The sequence below is a fragment of the Bos indicus x Bos taurus genome, chromosome 16, assembly GCF_003369695.1.
Source record: "Bos indicus x Bos taurus breed Angus x Brahman F1 hybrid chromosome 16, Bos_hybrid_MaternalHap_v2.0, whole genome shotgun sequence".
Lineage (NCBI taxonomy): Eukaryota > Metazoa > Chordata > Mammalia > Artiodactyla > Bovidae > Bos > Bos indicus x Bos taurus.
The window spans coordinates 45,886,476-45,905,324 of NC_040091.1; the positions used below are offsets into that span (position 1 = coordinate 45,886,476).

At 45.0% G+C, this 18,849-nt stretch overlaps 1 protein-coding gene across 13 annotated transcripts in view; it reads right to left on the bottom strand.

Moving 5' to 3' along the window:
• Positions 1-18,849, bottom strand: part of CAMTA1 (calmodulin binding transcription activator 1) — a 993,257-nt gene that overhangs the window by 896,510 nt on the left and 77,898 nt on the right. Inside the window, exon 3 of one of the 13 annotated variants that reach the window (XM_027565022.1) lies at positions 12,658-12,741. The exons of 11 other annotated variants lie outside the window; for them this stretch is intronic. Coding sequence is in view for 1 of the 2 variants with exons in the window: in XM_027565026.1 (XP_027420827.1) it covers positions 12,733-12,741 (9 nt within the window). In the remaining variant the exon portion in view is untranslated. Of the gene's footprint in view, positions 1-12,458; positions 12,742-18,849 lie in introns of those variants that run through there. One more of the 13 variants, XM_027565026.1, reaches the window with a different exon arrangement.

The following is an 18,849-nucleotide window of genomic DNA, read 5'->3' on the forward strand; positions in this document are numbered from 1 at the left end:
ACCAATGACTCCTTCAACACGAAGTCATCCAAGGACAAAGTTTCAGACACGAGGCTCTAGGTGAAAGTCACTCAGTCATGTCCGACTCTGCGATCCCATGGACTCTACAAGTCCATGGAATTCTCCAGGCCAGAATACTGGAATGGGTAGCCTTTCCCTTCTCCAGGGGATCTTCCCAACCCAGGGATGGAACCCAGGTCTCCTGCATTACAGGCAGATTTTTAACCAGCTGAGCCACAAGGCTCAAGGTGGGCTCCGAAGGCAATGGCACCCCACTCCAGTACTCTTGCCTGGAAAATCCCATGGGCGGAGGAGCCTGGAAGGCTGAAGTCCATGGGGTCACTGAGGGTCAGACACGACTGAGTGACTTCACTTTCACTTTTCACTTTCACGCATTGGAGAAGGAAATGGCAACCCACTCCAGTGTTCTTGCCTGGAGAATCCCAGGGACGGGGGAGCCTGGTGGGCTGCCGTCTATGGGGTCGCACAGAGTCGGACACGACTGAAACGACTTAGCAGCAGCAGCAGCAGCAGCAGAACTTTTGAGGATTTGGGCTTAATACAGAAAACAACAACAAGGGACAGAATCAGGGTATCCATTCACCTTTTTCCCTGGGGTTCATTACTGGTATGGGAAGGAGTAAGAACATGTGTGTAGCTGACGTGTTCTGTTCACCCTTTCAAAAAAGTTCACTTTCCCTGGGTTACAATATGTTAAAAAGGAAGAACAGCTTTCTGATCTACCATCGATGTTTGTGCATGCATGCTCAGTCGCTTCGGTCTTGTCCGACTCTTTGCAACCCCATGGACTGTAGCCTACTAGGCCCCTCTGTTCATGGGATTTCTCAGGCAAGAATACTGGAGTAGGTTGCCAGTTCCTCTTTCAGGGGATCTTCCCAACCCAGGGATCAAACCCACATCTCCTGTGGCTCCTGCATTAGAAGGCGGATTCTTTACCACTGAGCCACCTGGGAAATGAACATGCATGCACACATGCACTGCCCATAAAGGGTTAAAAAAAATAGCCTTCTGACCACCCATAAATGTTTATTAATTTTAAATACATACTGTGGATCAAAGCTGACACCTACACACACACACATACCCACGGGCACACCTCATTTTCCTGCACTTCCCCATAATCTGGTTTTTAACAAACTGAGGGCTGGTGGCAGCCCTGGATCAAGCAAGTCTATTGGCACCATTTTTCCAACAGGATTTGCATACTTCACGTCTGTGTGTCATGTTTTGGTAATTCTTAAAATATTTCACTTTTTCATTATTATTCTATTTGTTATGATGATCTCTGATCAGAGATCTTTGATGTTACTCTTGCAAAAAGATTATGACTAGCTAGAAGGCTCAATGACAGTTAACATTTTTTGGGAAAGAGTATGTTTTTAATTAAAGTACATACATTCACAAGACTCTGATGCTTGGAGGGATTGGGGGCAGGAGGAGAAGGGGACGACAGAAGATGAGATGGCTGGATGGCATCACCGACTCGATGGCCATGAGTCTGAGTGAACTCCAGGAGTTGGTGATGGACAGGGAGGCCTGGCGTGCTGCAATTCATGGGGTTGCAAGGAGTCAGACACGACTGAGCAACTGAACTGAATACATTATTTTTAGACATGATGCTAGTATTCTACACTTAACGGACTATAGTGCAGTGTAAACATAACTTCTAAATGCACTGGGAAACCAAAAAAATCCATGTGATTTGCTTTATTGCATTATTTAATTTATTGCAGCGGTCTGGAATCAAACCCGCAATATCTCCGAGGTATGCCTGTGTGTGTGTGTCTGTGTGTGTGTGTATTTAAATTATTTGCATAATAAATGATGTGTGTGTGTGTGTGTGTGTGTGTGTGTGGTGTGTATTTAAATTCTTTGCATAATAAATGGCTGGGCCATGCCTGCCTTTTAAAAGCATCAGAGGGCAGGCAGGTTCTGTATCACGAGACTGTCTCAAAAAGCTACTAAACGTGAGCTTCTTCAGGGATTCAAACACATTTAGAATTGTTAAGTATAACTAATAGAATTTGAAAGGTGAAAGCTGCTTAGTCATATCTGACTCTTTGCAACCCCGTGGACTATACAGGCCACGGAATTCTCCAGGCCAGAGTACTGGAGTGGGTAGCCATTCCCTTCTCCAGGGGATCTTCCCAACCCAGGAATTGTACCCAAGTAGGTCTCCTGCATTGCAGGCGGATTCTTTACCAACTGAGCCACCAGGGAAGCCTAAGAATACTAGAGTGGGTAGCCTATCCCTTCTCCAGAGGATCTTCCCTACTCAGGATCTTCCGCACTGCAGGTGGATTCTTTACCAGCTGGGCTATCAGGGAAGCCCATAGAATTCGAGGATTATGCCAAAATCTAGGAATCTAAAGATGTGACAAAACAGACTCTAAAGGATAAAAGTAAAAACTCATGTGAAAAGTTGCCCTACTAGGGAGATCCTGGAAAAACTATGGCCCTGTGTTCTGCTATTATTGTGACTCAGAAATCTTGCCGTGAATTCCCAATTCCAAGGAATTACCACTCTGATCTGCTTGGAAGCAAGAGCAAGCGCCCAAAACATCACAGGTGCTTTGAGAAATGATAGGATTGGGCAGGAAACACTCCACAGTGGGCAGAAGGCGAAGAGTAGAGGCCACTGGTGCAGCAACCCTAACAAGGATCCCAGCCTCCCTCTCCAACCCTGTTCATCTCATCAGGGCCATAAGCGGTTTCAAATCCACAAACACAATCGGTCACAAGCCCTGGCCTCCCTGTTCCTGACCCACTCCCTCTGACACCCTTAGACTGCACTTCCATCGTCATTTCCGAGACCTAGGCTATCCAGTATGGTAGCTACAAGTCACATGTGGCTTTTGAGGTGTGCTGAGACTGAACTAAGTACAAAATAAAGACAAAACACCTCAACAATTTTTATATTGACCATCAGTCCAGTTCAGTTCAGTCGTTCAGTCATGTCCGACTCTTTGCGACCCCATGAACCGCAGCACGCCAGGCCTCCCTGTCCATCACCAACTGCCAGAGTCTACCCAAACCTATGTCCATTGAGTCAGTGATGCCATCCAACCATCTCATCCTCTGTCATCCCCTTCTCCTCCTGCCCTCAATTCACATAATACTCTAGATACATGGGTCTACATAAAAATATTATTAACATTAACTTCACTTCTTTATACTGTTTTAAAATATGGCTCCTAGATCATCACAAATTACACATCGGTCACACTATATTTCTATTGGACGGCACTGCTCTAGACCTTGATGGTAACCACAACTGCACCCCTTCACAACATCAAGTTCAAGCATCCCACTCTGACTATCCCTACTCCAACAATTCCATGGCCCTACTTCCTTGAATGCATGGGCTTCCCTTGTGGCTCAGCAGTAAAAAAAAAAAAAAAACCCACCTGCCAATGCAATAGAGGTGGGTTTGATCCCTGGTCCAGGAAGATCCCCTGGAGTAGGAAATGGCAACCCACTCCAGTATGCTTGCCTGGGTAATCCCATGGACAGAAAAGCCTGGTGGGCTACAGTCCATGGGGTTGCATAGAGTTAGACATGATTGAGCAACTAAACAACAATTCCTTGAATGCAGTGACCCAGGGCCTCCTGCTGCCCCTCCTCTTACTCACGCTTCACTTTTGCCCTCTGCTTGGTCCAGAGGCCACTACCCACCATCACACGGGTGCTTGGCTTCCTTGCCCCTCCCCCGTCAGCACTCCCCAGGCAGACTTCCAAACCTAGGTCAAATCCAGCTCTCCGCATCCTCCCAGCCCACACTGGGGCAGCAGAAAACACAGCTTCCAAAGCACCTGCTCTGCTTCCTCTCCTGCCGTTTGTGCTTGAACCAGCTGGAGTCAGTGACACCCTTGCCATTTCATTCATCTGGCTCTTATCAAAGTCACCAGTGACCCACGCTGCCAGGCCCAGGGTCAGCTCTCAGCCTGCATCTCATCTGACTTTAGAAGGTTTGACACAAACGACCTTGTTCTCTGCTTTGACACACGCTCCTCCAGGACACTCTACTTTCCTGGTTTCCCTCCGTGGAGTTCCTTCTCACCTCCTTCACTCCCTTCTCCCCTTCCTCTCATCACTGAGTACCCCTGTGCTCCATCCATACACACCCCCTACCAGATTCCATTTACTCCAGAGTTTTACAACCCTTCGATCCACTGACAACAGTGAGGAGCCTGGCTCAAGTCGAAATCCCTCCTCTAAACTGCCCGCCTACTGCACCTATCCACATGGCATCGTGACCTTAACACAGCACAGGGGTGTCTCCTCGCCCATCTCCCTCACCTGCTGCTCCCACAGTCTTCCCCATCTCAGTGAATGGGAACTGCATTTCCAGTTGCTCGGTGCAAAAACATTGGCATCATCCCCAACTCCTCATGTTTGCAGACAACCACTCAGCTCTTCCCCTGAAATGCATCCAGCATCTGACCGCTTCTCACTGCCCTGGTCCAGACGAGCCACCACAGGCCTCTGCAACAGTCTCTTCACGAGTCTCCCTGCCTCCATCCCTGGCCCCCCTAAACCAGGGATCAACAAACTTTTTCTTAAAGAGCCAGAGAGTAAATATCTCAGGCTCTGTGGGCCAGATGGTCTCTGTTGCAACTACTCAACTTGGCTGTCGCGGCTTGAAAGCAGCCTCACACACTACGCAGACAAGTGAGCGTGGCTCTGTGCCAATAAAACTGGAGCTTGAACGGACACGGAAACCTGAATTCCATATAAGTTTCATGTGTCACAGAATATTCTTAGTCATCTTACTTCTTTCCCAACCCTCTAGCAATGTAAAGAACATCCTCGGTTTGCTGGCTGCCCAGAAACAGGCAGCAGCTGGATTTGGCCCTGGGGCCAAGGTAAGCCAACCTTTGCCCTAAACTACTTTCTGCACTGCATGGAAAGTGATCCCCTTACATACATATATATATATAGTTTTGGCCAAGCCATGCAGCATTTGGAATCTTAGTTCCCTGACGAGCAGACCGAACCCGTGCGCCCTACAGTGGAAACTCAGAGTCTTAGCCAGTGGATTACCAGGGAAACTCCCAAAGTGATCGTTTTAATCATGTCATTTTCCTGCTCAAAAATTCTTGGCTGAAAAAAAAAAAAAAAATTCTTGGCTGGCTCCTCTTCTGATTCAGTAAAACCAAAGAACTGCCCACGCCCTACAAGGCCCAACCACCTCATCTGCGCCCCTCCACTGTCCTTACCCAGTGCGACCACAGAGGCCTTTTTGCTTCTCCTTTGCTATTGCTGAGCCCACAACTACCCTGGGACCTTTGCTTTTGTTATTATTCCCACTGCTTGGAGTACCCTCCGCCCGGATATCTACATGAATCACAGTGCCACTTCCTTCAAATCGCCGTAGGAGAGACACCTGCTCCCGCCACACCAGCCAAGGCAGCACCCATGTGCACACACACCCACGTCAACATCTAGAACATTCACTGTTCTTTGTCGCACTTATCATACAGTATTTCTTTATTCAGGTAGAAATAAACAGATTAGGCCATTTTTTAACAGGCAAACAAGATGGCACAGTGTTCATGAAACCTGGAGGCAGACAACCTGGGCTGGACTGCCAACAGCACTGGTACTGTGACCCTGGGTGAGTTACTTTTACCCTCTCCATGCCTCAGTTTCCCTCTGTGTGAAACAGGGACAGTAACAGCGCCTGTCTCCTCAGTGTTCTGAGCGCTGATGGGGCCATCAGTGTGGGGTATGTAGTCACTCACTGTCACCTTTTTGTTTGTTTGTTTGTAACTCCTCCTGGCCAACCAGAAAAGAGGCTCTTTGAAAGCAGGCCTCGCTTTGTTTACTGCTTTACTCCTGTACCTAGGACAGTGCCTGCTACTAGGCACTGGGTAAGTATTTATGGGACGAGTGGATAAATGTTTTGAATTTAAGTCTCTCTCGAGGAGTGGAGAACACTCCCCTAGCCCCCAACGTCAAACAGGTATCGGGGACAGCAAAACTCCCTTAAAAACCCACCGCAGCAAGAGAAAAAAACCCTGACTATTCCAGGTGGGCTGCTGGTGTTTTTCTTCAGGGTGAAACCTGGACGTGAGCCCTCAAAGCCAGGCTCTGAGGGGCAGCAGTGTCACTCATAGAAAGTCTCTTATAATCACAAACTGTGCTGTATACTCAGGGCTCACGTGTTTGGGTCTCTAACCAAGTTACAGAAGAAACAGACCCCATAGTCGGATTCCAATTCCACAAGTAAAACACCAACTTAATGCCTAGCAGCACAGCTCTGTACAGGTCTAACAACACTTCCTGGGCACAAGCACAAAAGACTATTTAGTCAAAGCAGCTGACACTTAACTGACTTCTAAAAAAAGAACATCTCATCAAATGAAAGTCTTTCCTGAGCAAAACGGTGGTTAAAAAAAAAACTTCCATCCACCCATCACACATCCCCAACACTCACAACCACCACAGTACCACGGATACGGCAGCTCTCCTAAGATGACTGAGTTCTGACTGATAAACAGTACTAACATGAGCTAAAGTACTACGAGTCCCAACATCCTGGGGACGGGCCTTTAATGGGAAGATATTAACACTCATACATGTTCTGGTGTAACATGGCTCTTCTTCCAGTGAGAATCCTACTTCCTTTAAAGACACAGGACAACATGGTCACCCGCCAGAGTAGACAACTACTCTCCTGACCCTTTAAAATGCTTCTCCATGAAATAAGAAATGAACACCTTTAGTGTTGGTTCTACCAAGTGGGAACGAGTGAGTGAGATGTCGGTGGTAAAAAACACATCTATGTCCATTAGCAGAGAATTCAGGTGTAGAAGTGCCTCCCTGCAATGAATGTCAGAAAACCATGTGCCTGGATACGTAAGTGATTATGAGGAAGGGTAAGAAACTAGGGGGGTCGGTGGGGGAAGAACCCCAGAGGTCAGAGTGAACTGCCTGCCCACCTCCTAGGTGGCTCCTGCCTCCTAATGACAGGGACACAGCCTGGGGGCGGGTTTTTCTCAGAAGTGACAAGACCTGAAATTCATCTTTTCCTGTTAACCCAGGAATGGTTTCATTTTTTTCATTCTGCAGCTGGCTGGCCACTGAGGTCACTATGACCCGGAACAGAGGACACACAGGAGGCAGGCGACATCCGTCCCAGCTCTGTCCTGCCCTGCTACACAGGGAGCCAAACCTGAACAGTCAGGATGGTAGCTCTCTAATTTAATACTGTATTTAGCTGATGATCCCAAATAACACTTTGTCAGCTTTTGTGATCTAGCACAAAACCACATGCCTTGTGATATACCAGCTGGGCTCTGGTAATGCCCTTGACTGGAGGCTTAAAGGCTTTGGTTGGGACATAACTTCGATGTACTGAATTTCCATTTCAAACTGTGATGATTATCTCTGGGTTTGGTGTAGCAGAGAGTGCTACCAAGATTCAACTGTGGCTAGTTAATAAGACGACCTCTGCCTTCTGGTCTACTTCTGGGAGCGCTGTCGCTACTCTGCTCTGCTTGTTTGCAAGATCGAAAAGCCGTGGTTGTTTGGTTTACAGGATGCGGGCATCAGAACCATCTGCCTGGTCTGGTGTTTCTTTAATTAAAACTTTAATTACAGATATATCTCTGCACAGATATGTGCTGTCTATCAGCTCCTGTTCTTAATTACCTGTGCTAATGAGAGCTGAAAGGAGAGTGAACATTGGCTGGGTGTCTCTTACATGCCAGCACTCGTGTCAGACGGTGGAATACATGCCAGGGCAGGTAAGAGAAACCCAGAGTCAAATGCTGCCACCAACTTGCCCCCCTCGCTGTCAGTCCTTCTCCCACCACTACAGAAGGAGGAGAAAAGTCCTCTGGCTTCTCCCACGGGGAGAAACAAGGGGCTGAGAGGGGAAAAAACACTCCAAAGGATCTGTAAGGAGAGAGGGGAAGACTGGGGCATCACAGGCTGACCATCCACGTGCTGTGCGGGCACTCACATCTGTCCCGTGGTCTAAAGCCTGTGATTCTGAGGCGTGTCACCTGGCTGCCATGGCAACCAGGGCCCCCGTTTCCCGGGAGAGGACAACCGCCAATGAGAACAGACAGGAGCTGCATTCCACGTGCTCTGACTGTGCAGCAACCCCACCGCCGCCTCAGCCAGTGGTCACCCCCCTGCTGACGAGGGCAGATGTTCACTGAAGAATGGCAAAAGTATCTTCCACAGATGGACCATGTTTCTTATCCTCCTCACTGCCTCCTGAGGGGTTAAATGCCATCAGAACTGCCCCTAAGTGGTCTCCTCAGCCCCTCCTCCACCACCCTACCCACCAGGGTTGGGCACTTCCTGTCACCTCCCAAGGCACACAGGCCACAGGCATGGCCACAGGACACCCACACACCCCGGGCAGCACAACTGAGTGGGCTAAAGGCCTCTGGGGAGGGCCTGTCCTCCCCAGGAGCAGCTCCTCAGCACCAAACGGGGGCCCTGACACCTGGCCTCAGACCTTCCAGCAGCAAACACACTGCAAGCTGGACGCAGGTGCCTCTTAGAGGGGCCAGTCCATCACTGCCCCGCACTCGGTCCCAGTTAGTGATGGCGCTTCTCAGACAGCCATGCCAAATTACCTACCCGAGATATACCACCCAACTCAAGGCTGACGATCACAAACAAAATCTGACAACTTCTGGAGTGACTCAGGGAGCACCTTCACCTCTGAAAGACAAGTCCCAGGACACATCGAATCAACTACGAGAAACACCAGGCCCCTTGCAGGATTTCAAGTGTTTAAAGCCTGATGACAGATACATTCAGAAGTATCTGGTACATGATGGAGAAAAAGTGAAACAGGGTGAGGATACGAAAGAGAAGGGGTGGGGAGGAGAGGAAAGGAGGGACTGAAGAATAAATGCACACAAGACAGGGACAGAAAAGAGAGTGAAAAGGCAAAGGAGAGACCACCCACTGCTTCATTTTGCCCCACAAGCAATCTCCAACCTAGTTTCTGTGATGGTAAGATGCCCGCTCTCAGAAGACTACCTCCTACTGAGGTCAGATGGACTCTCTCCTCCCACAGGAAGGCGGCTGGTGGGTAAACCACCAAACTACCCATAAAGGCCACTGTAGTTTACACTGCAACTCAACAACAGGAAGATCCACATGTGCACACATCAGTTCCAGGTATGCCTTGCTGTAAATACCATAAACATCCCGTGTCTCTCCACGCTGCTGATCAACGGTTTCTCTGAACTGGCAGCCCCAAGACTGGGATGGGGTCAGGGCTCCACGATTTAAAGCTGGATGTGTGGTACAGAGCAAGAGCAAGGAAGCCACTGCCCAGAGCCCCTCCAGGCGCCATGTGAAGGCAGGGCCTTCCTGCCCAGGGCACTGAAGGCCTGACCAAGGCAGGGGTGCTGGTAGCTGAGGGACAGGAATGTGTGCAGAGGAGGGCAGAATTTCCTGCCAGGGGAGCCGCCAGGTTTGCCAGCAAACGCAAGGCAGCGGGTCCTGGAAGGGCAGTACCTGGACTGAAGTCCTGGACTCTTTTTGCGACTCACTAGGGGTGACCCCAAAGGAGCTCATTTAACCTGCCTGTGCATCGGTGTTCTCAGGGGCCAGGCGGAGTTAACAAACACCATGGACCTCATAGATAAATGCAGGTAATTATGTGGAAACACTTGGGGAAACCTGACACACAGCAGTGACTTCCTTCTTCCTTATTCTCCTGAGGATGGAGCACTGAAGCCTCTCACCGCAAAGCAAAAGCCTCTCAACGCTTTCTGACTCTCCAGCTCACTAGACAGCTGACTGAAGCTAAGAGAGAACGAGCAAGTGCTGACTAAGCAAAAGATGGGGGTCTCGCCCACGGGTCTTTCGTGTGTCTCCTAATTTAGCCTAAATTAGCCAAAACCAAAGAACCTATCATTAAAGGGCCAACAGGCTCTTAATTATCTAAACTTGTCTTGTTAACTGGTTAAGAACCCAGATTTAACTTGAAGCATCTGAACTAGCACTGGTTATTCCCATAAACCAGTGGTCCCCAACCTTTTTGCCACCGGGGACCAGTTTTGTGCAAGGCAAATTTTCCATGAGGATCTTCCCAACCCAGGGATCGAACTCATGTCTACTGCATTACAAGCGGATTCTTTACTGCTAGGCCACCAGGGAAGCCCCATCAACTCTATTTTAAAGAGGAGGAAACTGAGGCACAGAAAGGTTAGATGATGGTCTCCGCCACGCCACCTGCGAAGGGCCAAGGCGGGAGGCAGGATTCCACGCAAGGCGGCCGAGCTCCCGACCGATCACCAGAGCTCTCACTACCATGTCTTCGCAGCATAAAGACTGCGGCTGCCAAGAGCACAGCCCTCGCATGAGGTTCGATTTCAAAGACACCTTTATTCTGGGCTCCCAGGGTGTCCATCATGCATTTTCATTTATCCTGCCAACAACCCTAAAAAGCTAGTAGGAGACATACAGTCCCCATGTTTCACACAGGATAAAACTGAAGTCGAATCAATGAAATGTTCTACAAACCCCTGTACATTAAGTGGAACAAATGATTTCACTGATTTCAACCACAACATGAAAGCCTTTTGAAGTCTTTCTATTTGAGTTTTTGAGTCTTGTGCGTCGCTACCTCACAAGAGACCCCTGGCACATCCAGAGACCCTGCCGGTCCAAAGCAGGTCTTCTGACTCTTAGCCTAGGGTTTTCTCACCGACTCATGCTCACAAAAACGACATCCAGGTGACTTACAACTCACTAGAATTCCTAAATACTAACCAAGTAAGCGCTGCTCACTGACAATAGGTAACAAATGTGACCGTATGTATACCAGCTCTCTCTGACTATATTGCAAAATAAAAATTATCACAATAAAGACATTTCTCCTGGGTGCCTATTAACTGCCTCCTCAGCTCCTACTGGACTTAAAGTGTCTGACTGTCTCCAGAGGACCTGGCAGCCTTCGGAGAAATGTCAAGAGGCCCTGATTCTGTCAACAGGGAGCTGGGACTCTCTGGGCTCCAGCAGCCAGCTCCCCCTAGGGAGTCGGGCAGGCATAGGACTGCTTTAGCAAGGAGAGTGGATCAGCCCACCGCTCACAGCCCCTCCAGCCCTGCCATGTCTGTTCAGTAAACTCTGAGCCACACGTTATCCTTCTTCTCATGCTAGAGAGGAACAAATAAAAGGATGCAGCCTGGAAAACATTCCCACACAACTCTGAAAGCATTATTATTTAAAAAAAAATCACCTTAAAATGCAAGGTTGGATAAGTAAGCTGTTCCCACTCCTGGAACATTCATGCCCTTTCTGGCTCTGTAATCATGGGATGTTTTACCTACTCATACTTCACAGATCTGACATTCTGCAATTCTGTGAAAAGACACCCGACAAGCCAAGGGCAGTTTCCCAGGTACGTTCAGTGTAACAGACAAAGACGAGCAAGGAGGCCTGAAAAAGTGTTCGTGAGCATTCCGATCTCCAATGAGCAGCTCACTACAACTAATTTTAATTTGTGGTTCTAATGAATGACATAAACTTTTATAGGTATCAACAAAGCTCAGAGAGGACTTAAATCCATTTCAGTGCTCATTTAGCAGCTTCAGCTGTGTGCAATTAAAGCATCAGCATTAAATGTTGGAGAATAAAATAATGAGACACTTAGAAAATAATCTGTGCTTCAGCAGGCCATGCTACGAGATGTCACATGATTTCTTTTCTTTTTTTTAAGGAACATGATTTCTCAGGAATATCTTGCCAGTTGAAAGAATTAACTTAAGTTTGACTTTTATTTTTAAATTTCAGGGTTTTTCTTTTGCTTTTGAATAAGAGTTTTCTGAAAAGTGGAATACAGTTGCAAATGCATTGTCTGAAAAGCAGTCACGAAATAGCATGCGGCATAAAGCAGTCAGTCTGGTGTATGGACCATCAGAGCCGACTAACCAGGTTTCAGCAAAGGACACATCTGATCACATTAGAAATGTCATTCACTCTTAACTTACATCTCAAATAAAGGATAAAATACTGAAGAAGGGGGAAACGTGAATTTTGGGAGTGAGACAACTTTCTTATCTTCCAGCCCATACGTGGAATTCAAGGGCTAAACTTTTTCTTCTACCAACACTTGAGAATATAAAATGTCATGTGAGGTGGTAGAACGTGGCAGCGGAGACCAGTTAAGTTCAAGTTGCCACCATTTCTGAAAGAAGGAGAGTGAATCTGCAAAGGAAGGGGTGTGTGGTGACCGTGGTGATGGTGGGGAGGTGTGTGTGGTGACCATGAGGAAGGGAGGGGGGCGGGGGCACAGGGGTAGGGATGGGAGTGGTGTGGGGAGGAGATGTGGGTGTCTGAGGTGTGTGCAAGTTACATGGGAACACCAAGTTCATCTGGCTACTGCAAAACATGAATAGAAGAGGAAATATACTGTGTGGGAAAATGCACTCATTAAACTTAAAATTTTAAAAGGATGAAAACACAGATTACACTTTATTTTTAAAACTGAAATGAATTTTAATACAGAAAACGAAGACAGCATTTTGCAAGTTTATCGCTCAAAGGGGTATCTCTATTTGAGGAAATCAGCGTGTTACACTCTGAGAGATGAAATGTTACAGCTTGTACACCAAAATCAAAAAATGAAATTAAATTAAAAAATGAAATGGTTACCAAGGTAATGCAGGTCAGGGGATCAAAGGTGAAGGGTCACACATTATTAAAAAGAAATCCAAAAGGACGGCTGCATCATGATCTCTGCAAAACAAAGGAGCTCCAGTAAGTAAAACTCGCACCTCCCAGAATCAAACTCAAGTTCTTGAAAAGAAGATGCCCCCTGTAACTGAACACAGTCACTGCTGAGTCCATGTCGAGCCATTTTTAATTAGGTACAAAACCAAATTTTAATTACCATTTTTAAATAAAAATTTAACCATTCAATCATATTAAACCGCAAATATCCCCCATTACAAGTGACTGAAGTACTGACATTTCCACTGGACCCCAAGCCCCGTTTTCGGGAAATGACACTGTTTGTTAAGTTGCCAACATATCAGAAATCTAATTTGGTCACAGCATGGTGAGTTTTTTTTTTTCCCTCTCCTCAAGGAATGAATTCCAAAATTGAGTTTTTGCAAATTTGTTTCATTTGAAGTAGCTGCATAAAATTTCCATTATTGGAACATTTAGTATAACAATGTTCTAGAAGACAGCAATAAAGTGATACATGATAAAATAAACTGTGTAACTATATCTATTAAGATCTGTTCTCACATTCAACTCTCACTGCACAGGGGGGAAAAGACATTTTAAGCAAAATAACTTGCTATCTCTACTGGATTTACACAGAATTAATAGAAGCTTGACATAAGGAATATCTTAACAATGGAAAAAAGTGTATGACAGTTGAGGCCTCAATTTTCTGTTATTATTTACTCATTTCCCTCATTAACAAACAAAAAAGGACATTAACAAACCTTAAAAGGACAGAAAGAGCCAAGGTTTTGTTTTGCATCATGTAGCCACCACAGAAATCATGACAAACACACTTAACTTTGCCGCAATAGCAAGCATAACAATTAGGAGTTACAGTAAATAATTTCCATATTCCTTTCACTAGTAAATAAAATGACTACTATTTTATTTACTAATGATCTTCAGTCTTCTCTCTGCAACTAAACTTGAGCAGACTACATTTCCTGATTTAAGGATCCAATCAAATTTCTTCGCTTCTTGCTGTACAGTGAGTTGTAACAGGCAATAGAAATAATGCCTCTCTATCTAAGAGGGGAAAAGGGAGCATCACTAGCAAGAACTTTAAGTACCATTCCCTCTTCCAGCCTCCAAGGTTAGCTTCAATCTTACAATATCTAACATTTGAGTTTACCTTGATAAAATCAAATTTCCCGAATACTTTCCTATTAAAATAAAGACAACTGCCCTACAGGATTTTATTAAGAGGAACAGGATATTCTTTCTGGTGGCTTAGAGCTATCAATAAATAAACTCTATAAGGATTTTTGTTCCCCCTGATTAGGTTTTGTTAAGAAATAACTGGCAGAGCTTCATGCACTAAATACAAGTGTGTTAGTGCCTCAAGGCCACATTTCTAAAAACACGACTTTTATTTTAAAGTTTCAGAGCTACTGAAAAGTAAACTAGCCTTTCATTTATCTGGGATGCTCCTCTCCAGTAAAGTCTGTCATATATGAATTTGTTGCTGGGAGGCATGCAAGCAATTTTGAACACTACAGAAGGAATCAATACCCCATCAAAACAATGCAGATGCTGTTTTAGTAGCACTGTTATTCAGACCACTTTAAGCATGTTTATAAGAAAAGGCAAGAAGTCAGCAAGTTTACCATTAGCCAAGTTTTGTTTTATCAAAATATTTCCCATTAAAAATGAGAAAAGGTACATTCAGATCCAATATATGTACCCCTTCATTACCAAAACACAAGCATTTATTTTAAAACTTCTTGACAACAAGAGGAGACAGCACTTATAGATGCTTTTCAAAAGTCTTCTAAATCATTTCTAAAATTCACAGACTCAGGAAAAACGTGTTAGCCCAAACTTTCTACCAGTTTAACCCCCACTGCAAGCTGCAGACACCAGTCTAGGCCAACGTGGTTTGATTCTCCAAGTGGTAAGGAATTGCTCTCTGAGGTCCTGTAAGCACTACAACCAATCACGTTTCCACAAATAAATCCACGTTTCCACAAATAAATCCACGAAACTGAATATAACCTAAGTAAAAGCACAAACAAGAACCCTCTCCACCCAAGCACTTACAAGTTCTGACAATTTGAATAAATTTGTGCCAGTAATGACATTTTAGGTGACTTAAAGAAAATCCATGAAGGATTTTAGCCGATGTTTTTCACATGTGTTTGCTATTTGAGAAAGGGAGGGCTATCAGGAAGGAGTTTACCACGCCTCTAATATTCAAGGACCCTAGCACCTAATTAGGGCTTCCCTGGTGACTCAGGCAGTAAAGAATCTGCCTGCAATGCAGGAGACCAGGGTTCGATCCCTAGGTCAAGAGGATCCCCTAGAATGTAATTTAATAAGTAAAAAGAGGGCAAGACTACTGGGAGAAATAACAATAATCTCAGATATGCAGATAACACCACCACCCTAATGGCAGAAGCAAAGAGGAACTAAAGATCCTCTTGATGAAGGTGAAAAGGAGAGTAAAAAAGCTGGCTTAAAACTCAACATTTAAAAAACAAAGACCATGGATGGCATCCAGTCCCACCAATTCATGGTACATAGATGGGAAAACAATGGAAACAATGACAGACTTTATTTTCTTGGGCTCCAAAACCACTGTGGATGGTGACTGCAGCCATGAAATTCAAAGACCCTTGCTCCTTGGAAGAAAAGCTATGACCAACCTAGACAGTATATTAAAAAGCAGAAACATTACTTTGCCGACAAAGCTCCATCCAGTCAAAGCCATGATTTTTCCAGTAGTCATGTACGGTTGTGAGAGTTGGACCATAAAGAAGGTTAAGCACCAAAGAATTGATGTTTCCAAACTGTGGTGCTGGAGAAGACTCTTGAGAGTCCCTTGGACTGCAAGGAGATCAAACCAATCAATTCTCAAGGAAATCAACCTTAAATAGTCATTGGAAGGACTGATACTGAAGCTGAAGCTCCAATAATCTGGCCACAAGATGCCAAGAGCCGACTCACTGGAAAAGACCCTGATGCTGGGAAAGACTGAGGATAAGAGGAGAAGGGGGCGACGGAGGATGAGAAGGTTGGATGACATCACCGACTCAAAGGACTCGAGTTTGAGCAAATTCCTGAAGCCTGGCGTGCTGCAGTCCATGGGGTGGCAAAAAGTCAGACATGACCGAGAGACTGAACAGAGACCACTGGGGCCAGAACATCTGGGAAGCACAGATTCCGCTGCGACAACCAGGAGCTGCCCCGGAAGCTGCTATCTGGGACACACTTCCTTTTTCCCAGAGACACAATCTGATGCCTGCCTACTTAACCGGAGGTCTGTTGACGCAACAGTTCTGCTCCAGATTCTAGAGGCCATGGGACGTGAGTAGCTTTTTATTTTTTCCCAAAAGACTGGCTTAAGCTGAAATTTGAGAAACAAAACACTCTCCTAGCCCCCTTCCTGGGCCCCAAAGAGAGTCCTTCAAGGACTACAAATGGACTGGATTCGTAGATACCAATAAAAGCGAAAATTGAGGGGTGGGGGAAGGGCGGTCTTTGACCCCAAATAAATCCATCAGTGGTAGAACTAGCACTTTCACAGCAAGGGGCAGAGAAAGAGAGTCCTCTTCCAAATGACGAGCAGTAAATAAACAAGCAATGTTCAAAAGTCCTATACTACCCAAATTTTAGAAGCACAACTAGCACACACCCTACCCTCAATCTGAAATTGGAAAGAAAACTGTATGCCCACACAGGTGACTTACATTATTACAATAAGAAACACACAAGGTTTCACTGTCACAAGACCAACAAGTCACTGGAGTCCTAGCAAAGAAGACTTTTCCAAAGAAATTCTCACCCATATTAAGTTCTCACTGTCTGGACAACTTTTTAAAGAACACATTTTCCAACATGCTCAATCTGTACTCTGAGTTTTGGGCGGTTGTTTTTTGTTGTTGCTGTTTCAGTGTTTTGGGGGTTTTGTCTGTTTATTTGCCAAGGACCAGCCAGCATTTATAAACACAAAGAACTGGCTCATTCCTCAACTAAAGAGACACAGAACAAAGGACGTCGTTTCCAATAAGGTTAAATCATGACAGAAACGCTGCCATTTTCACCTCAGGCATATACTTTCAAAATACATACAAGAACCAGAAAGAAATAAAAAATAAAGAGCCAAGAAAATTCAGAGAGTCAGAGAAGCTAGGAGACAGTTGAAGAAACCCATTAAAACAGAGTTCTATATATTTTACTAATTCTTTACAAAATGGCTATTAACGCAACAATATAATGCTTTCTGCAACAGAAACTAATCTCAGCAAGTGTACTCTGAGAGCAAAATGAGAATGTCCAGCCAAAAGTTTATTACAGTGATGGGACATTTAAAAAAAAAAACTTGAATCTATAAATATAAATAAATAAATCACCAAAATGTCACTCAATAAAACAGACAATTCACTAGAATAAAATGCACTTGAGCTAAGTATATCCTTCAGTTAAGTGGGGATTATACTTCTATTACCTTCATCTTAGAATTTGTTAGTTTTTTTCCAGCATATTAGAAATACTGGTTGTTTGAAAAACCAAGACAAGAAAAGCACTTGGTCTCCACGAATGTGGTTCCTCCAAGTGCACCCTGTGGGGGAGCACTGCCAGCAGGAAGTGTTCCCTCCCCCACCCCCTTCCCACTACGGCCACCCTCTCTGCCGTTTTTTTTTTCAACCTTTCTGAAAATATATTTCTCTGCCAAGCTTCTCAGTCTGTTCTAAAATATACGCCTGTTTCTTAAAACTTTCTATAAGTGATACAGCAACCTACACCTGCAATCATCGTATTATTTCCGCTACAATCCTCGAAAAGAAAACAAAAGCGAAAACTTTAAATACCTGTCTACCTGGAACTTTATCCTCAACAATATAATTTTCTCCCTAACAGCTTCAAAGATTTCATGAAAGGAGAAAGCGAGGAGGAGGAAGGGGCTCACGTGCCATGAGCACGAGCAACTTTTAAGAGTGATCAGACCGCTCCTTCTGGTGGAGGGGGGATGGCCATGGGGTGTGCGCGAGCAGAGCACACGTCTCAAAGGTAGGTGCAACTCAGTATATGCCAATTACATCTCAAAAAAACTATTTAAGAACTGGGGCAGAGACTGAAAAACTCTAAAATCACCAGGCACTGAGGAGTACTCAAACGCTGTGGAGAAGGCCTCAGGAGTCGGGGAAATCGGCCTGAGGTTGAGCACTGCTGCACACTCACCGAACAAAGCAAGACCTCAAAGGATCAAACCGTTTACAAGCAGCTTAGCTGCATCCCAGAGCAAAGTTCAAGGAGAATTCAAGGGTCCTGCTTCCTTAAATTGAGTCTGTCAGTGTCCACCTTCTAATCAAGATATTTAGTCCATATGCAGTTAGTATAATATAATTTAGTCCATATACGGTTAATATAATAAATGTGGTTGGGTTTTAGTTAACCATCCTGTAATTTGTTTTCTACTTATTTCCTGTGTTCTTTGTTCTTCCTTTCTGCCTTCTTCTGGATGAATCAAGTATTTTTAGTTTAAAAAAAAAAAAAACTTTTTAAGAATGGGGGGTGGGCAAAAGGCAGGGCTGTGCCCTCTTCCTGTGCACTTTAACCCACAAAGCCCAGCTGCAGCCATCATGCAGGGAGAGCCAAGAGTCATGGGGAGCCAGCAGGAACCACTGAACTAACTAATTCTGGAACCACCTGGTTCTGCTTCTCTTGGGTGAAATAATGAGTAACCTCCTTGTTTAAAATAAATACTATATATTTAAAACATGTCCTATTGATTACCAGCTTTCATATTAGCCACAAATCTGAAATTACCATAGTTTCTAAATGGAAAATCAGGGCACAATATGACAGTTTCTCCAAAAGACTTGAAAAACCAGCTTTAGATATACTCCTAGCTTTACAAATTATATGCAAATTTGCCAAATACTCTTAAATTTCCCCCTCAGATTTCATATTTATATGATGCTAACTCTACTACAGTCAAGACCCAGTCCTCTCAGGTTACTATCCCCACTAGAGAAAAAAAACAATATGATATATGCCAAATTCCCTCAAATAAAAATTTATAAAAAATAAAAGGGAAACATTCACCTACTTTGACTTTACGTCTGTATGACCTGTATAAGGTTACTAACCTGCACACCAGCGCTTATT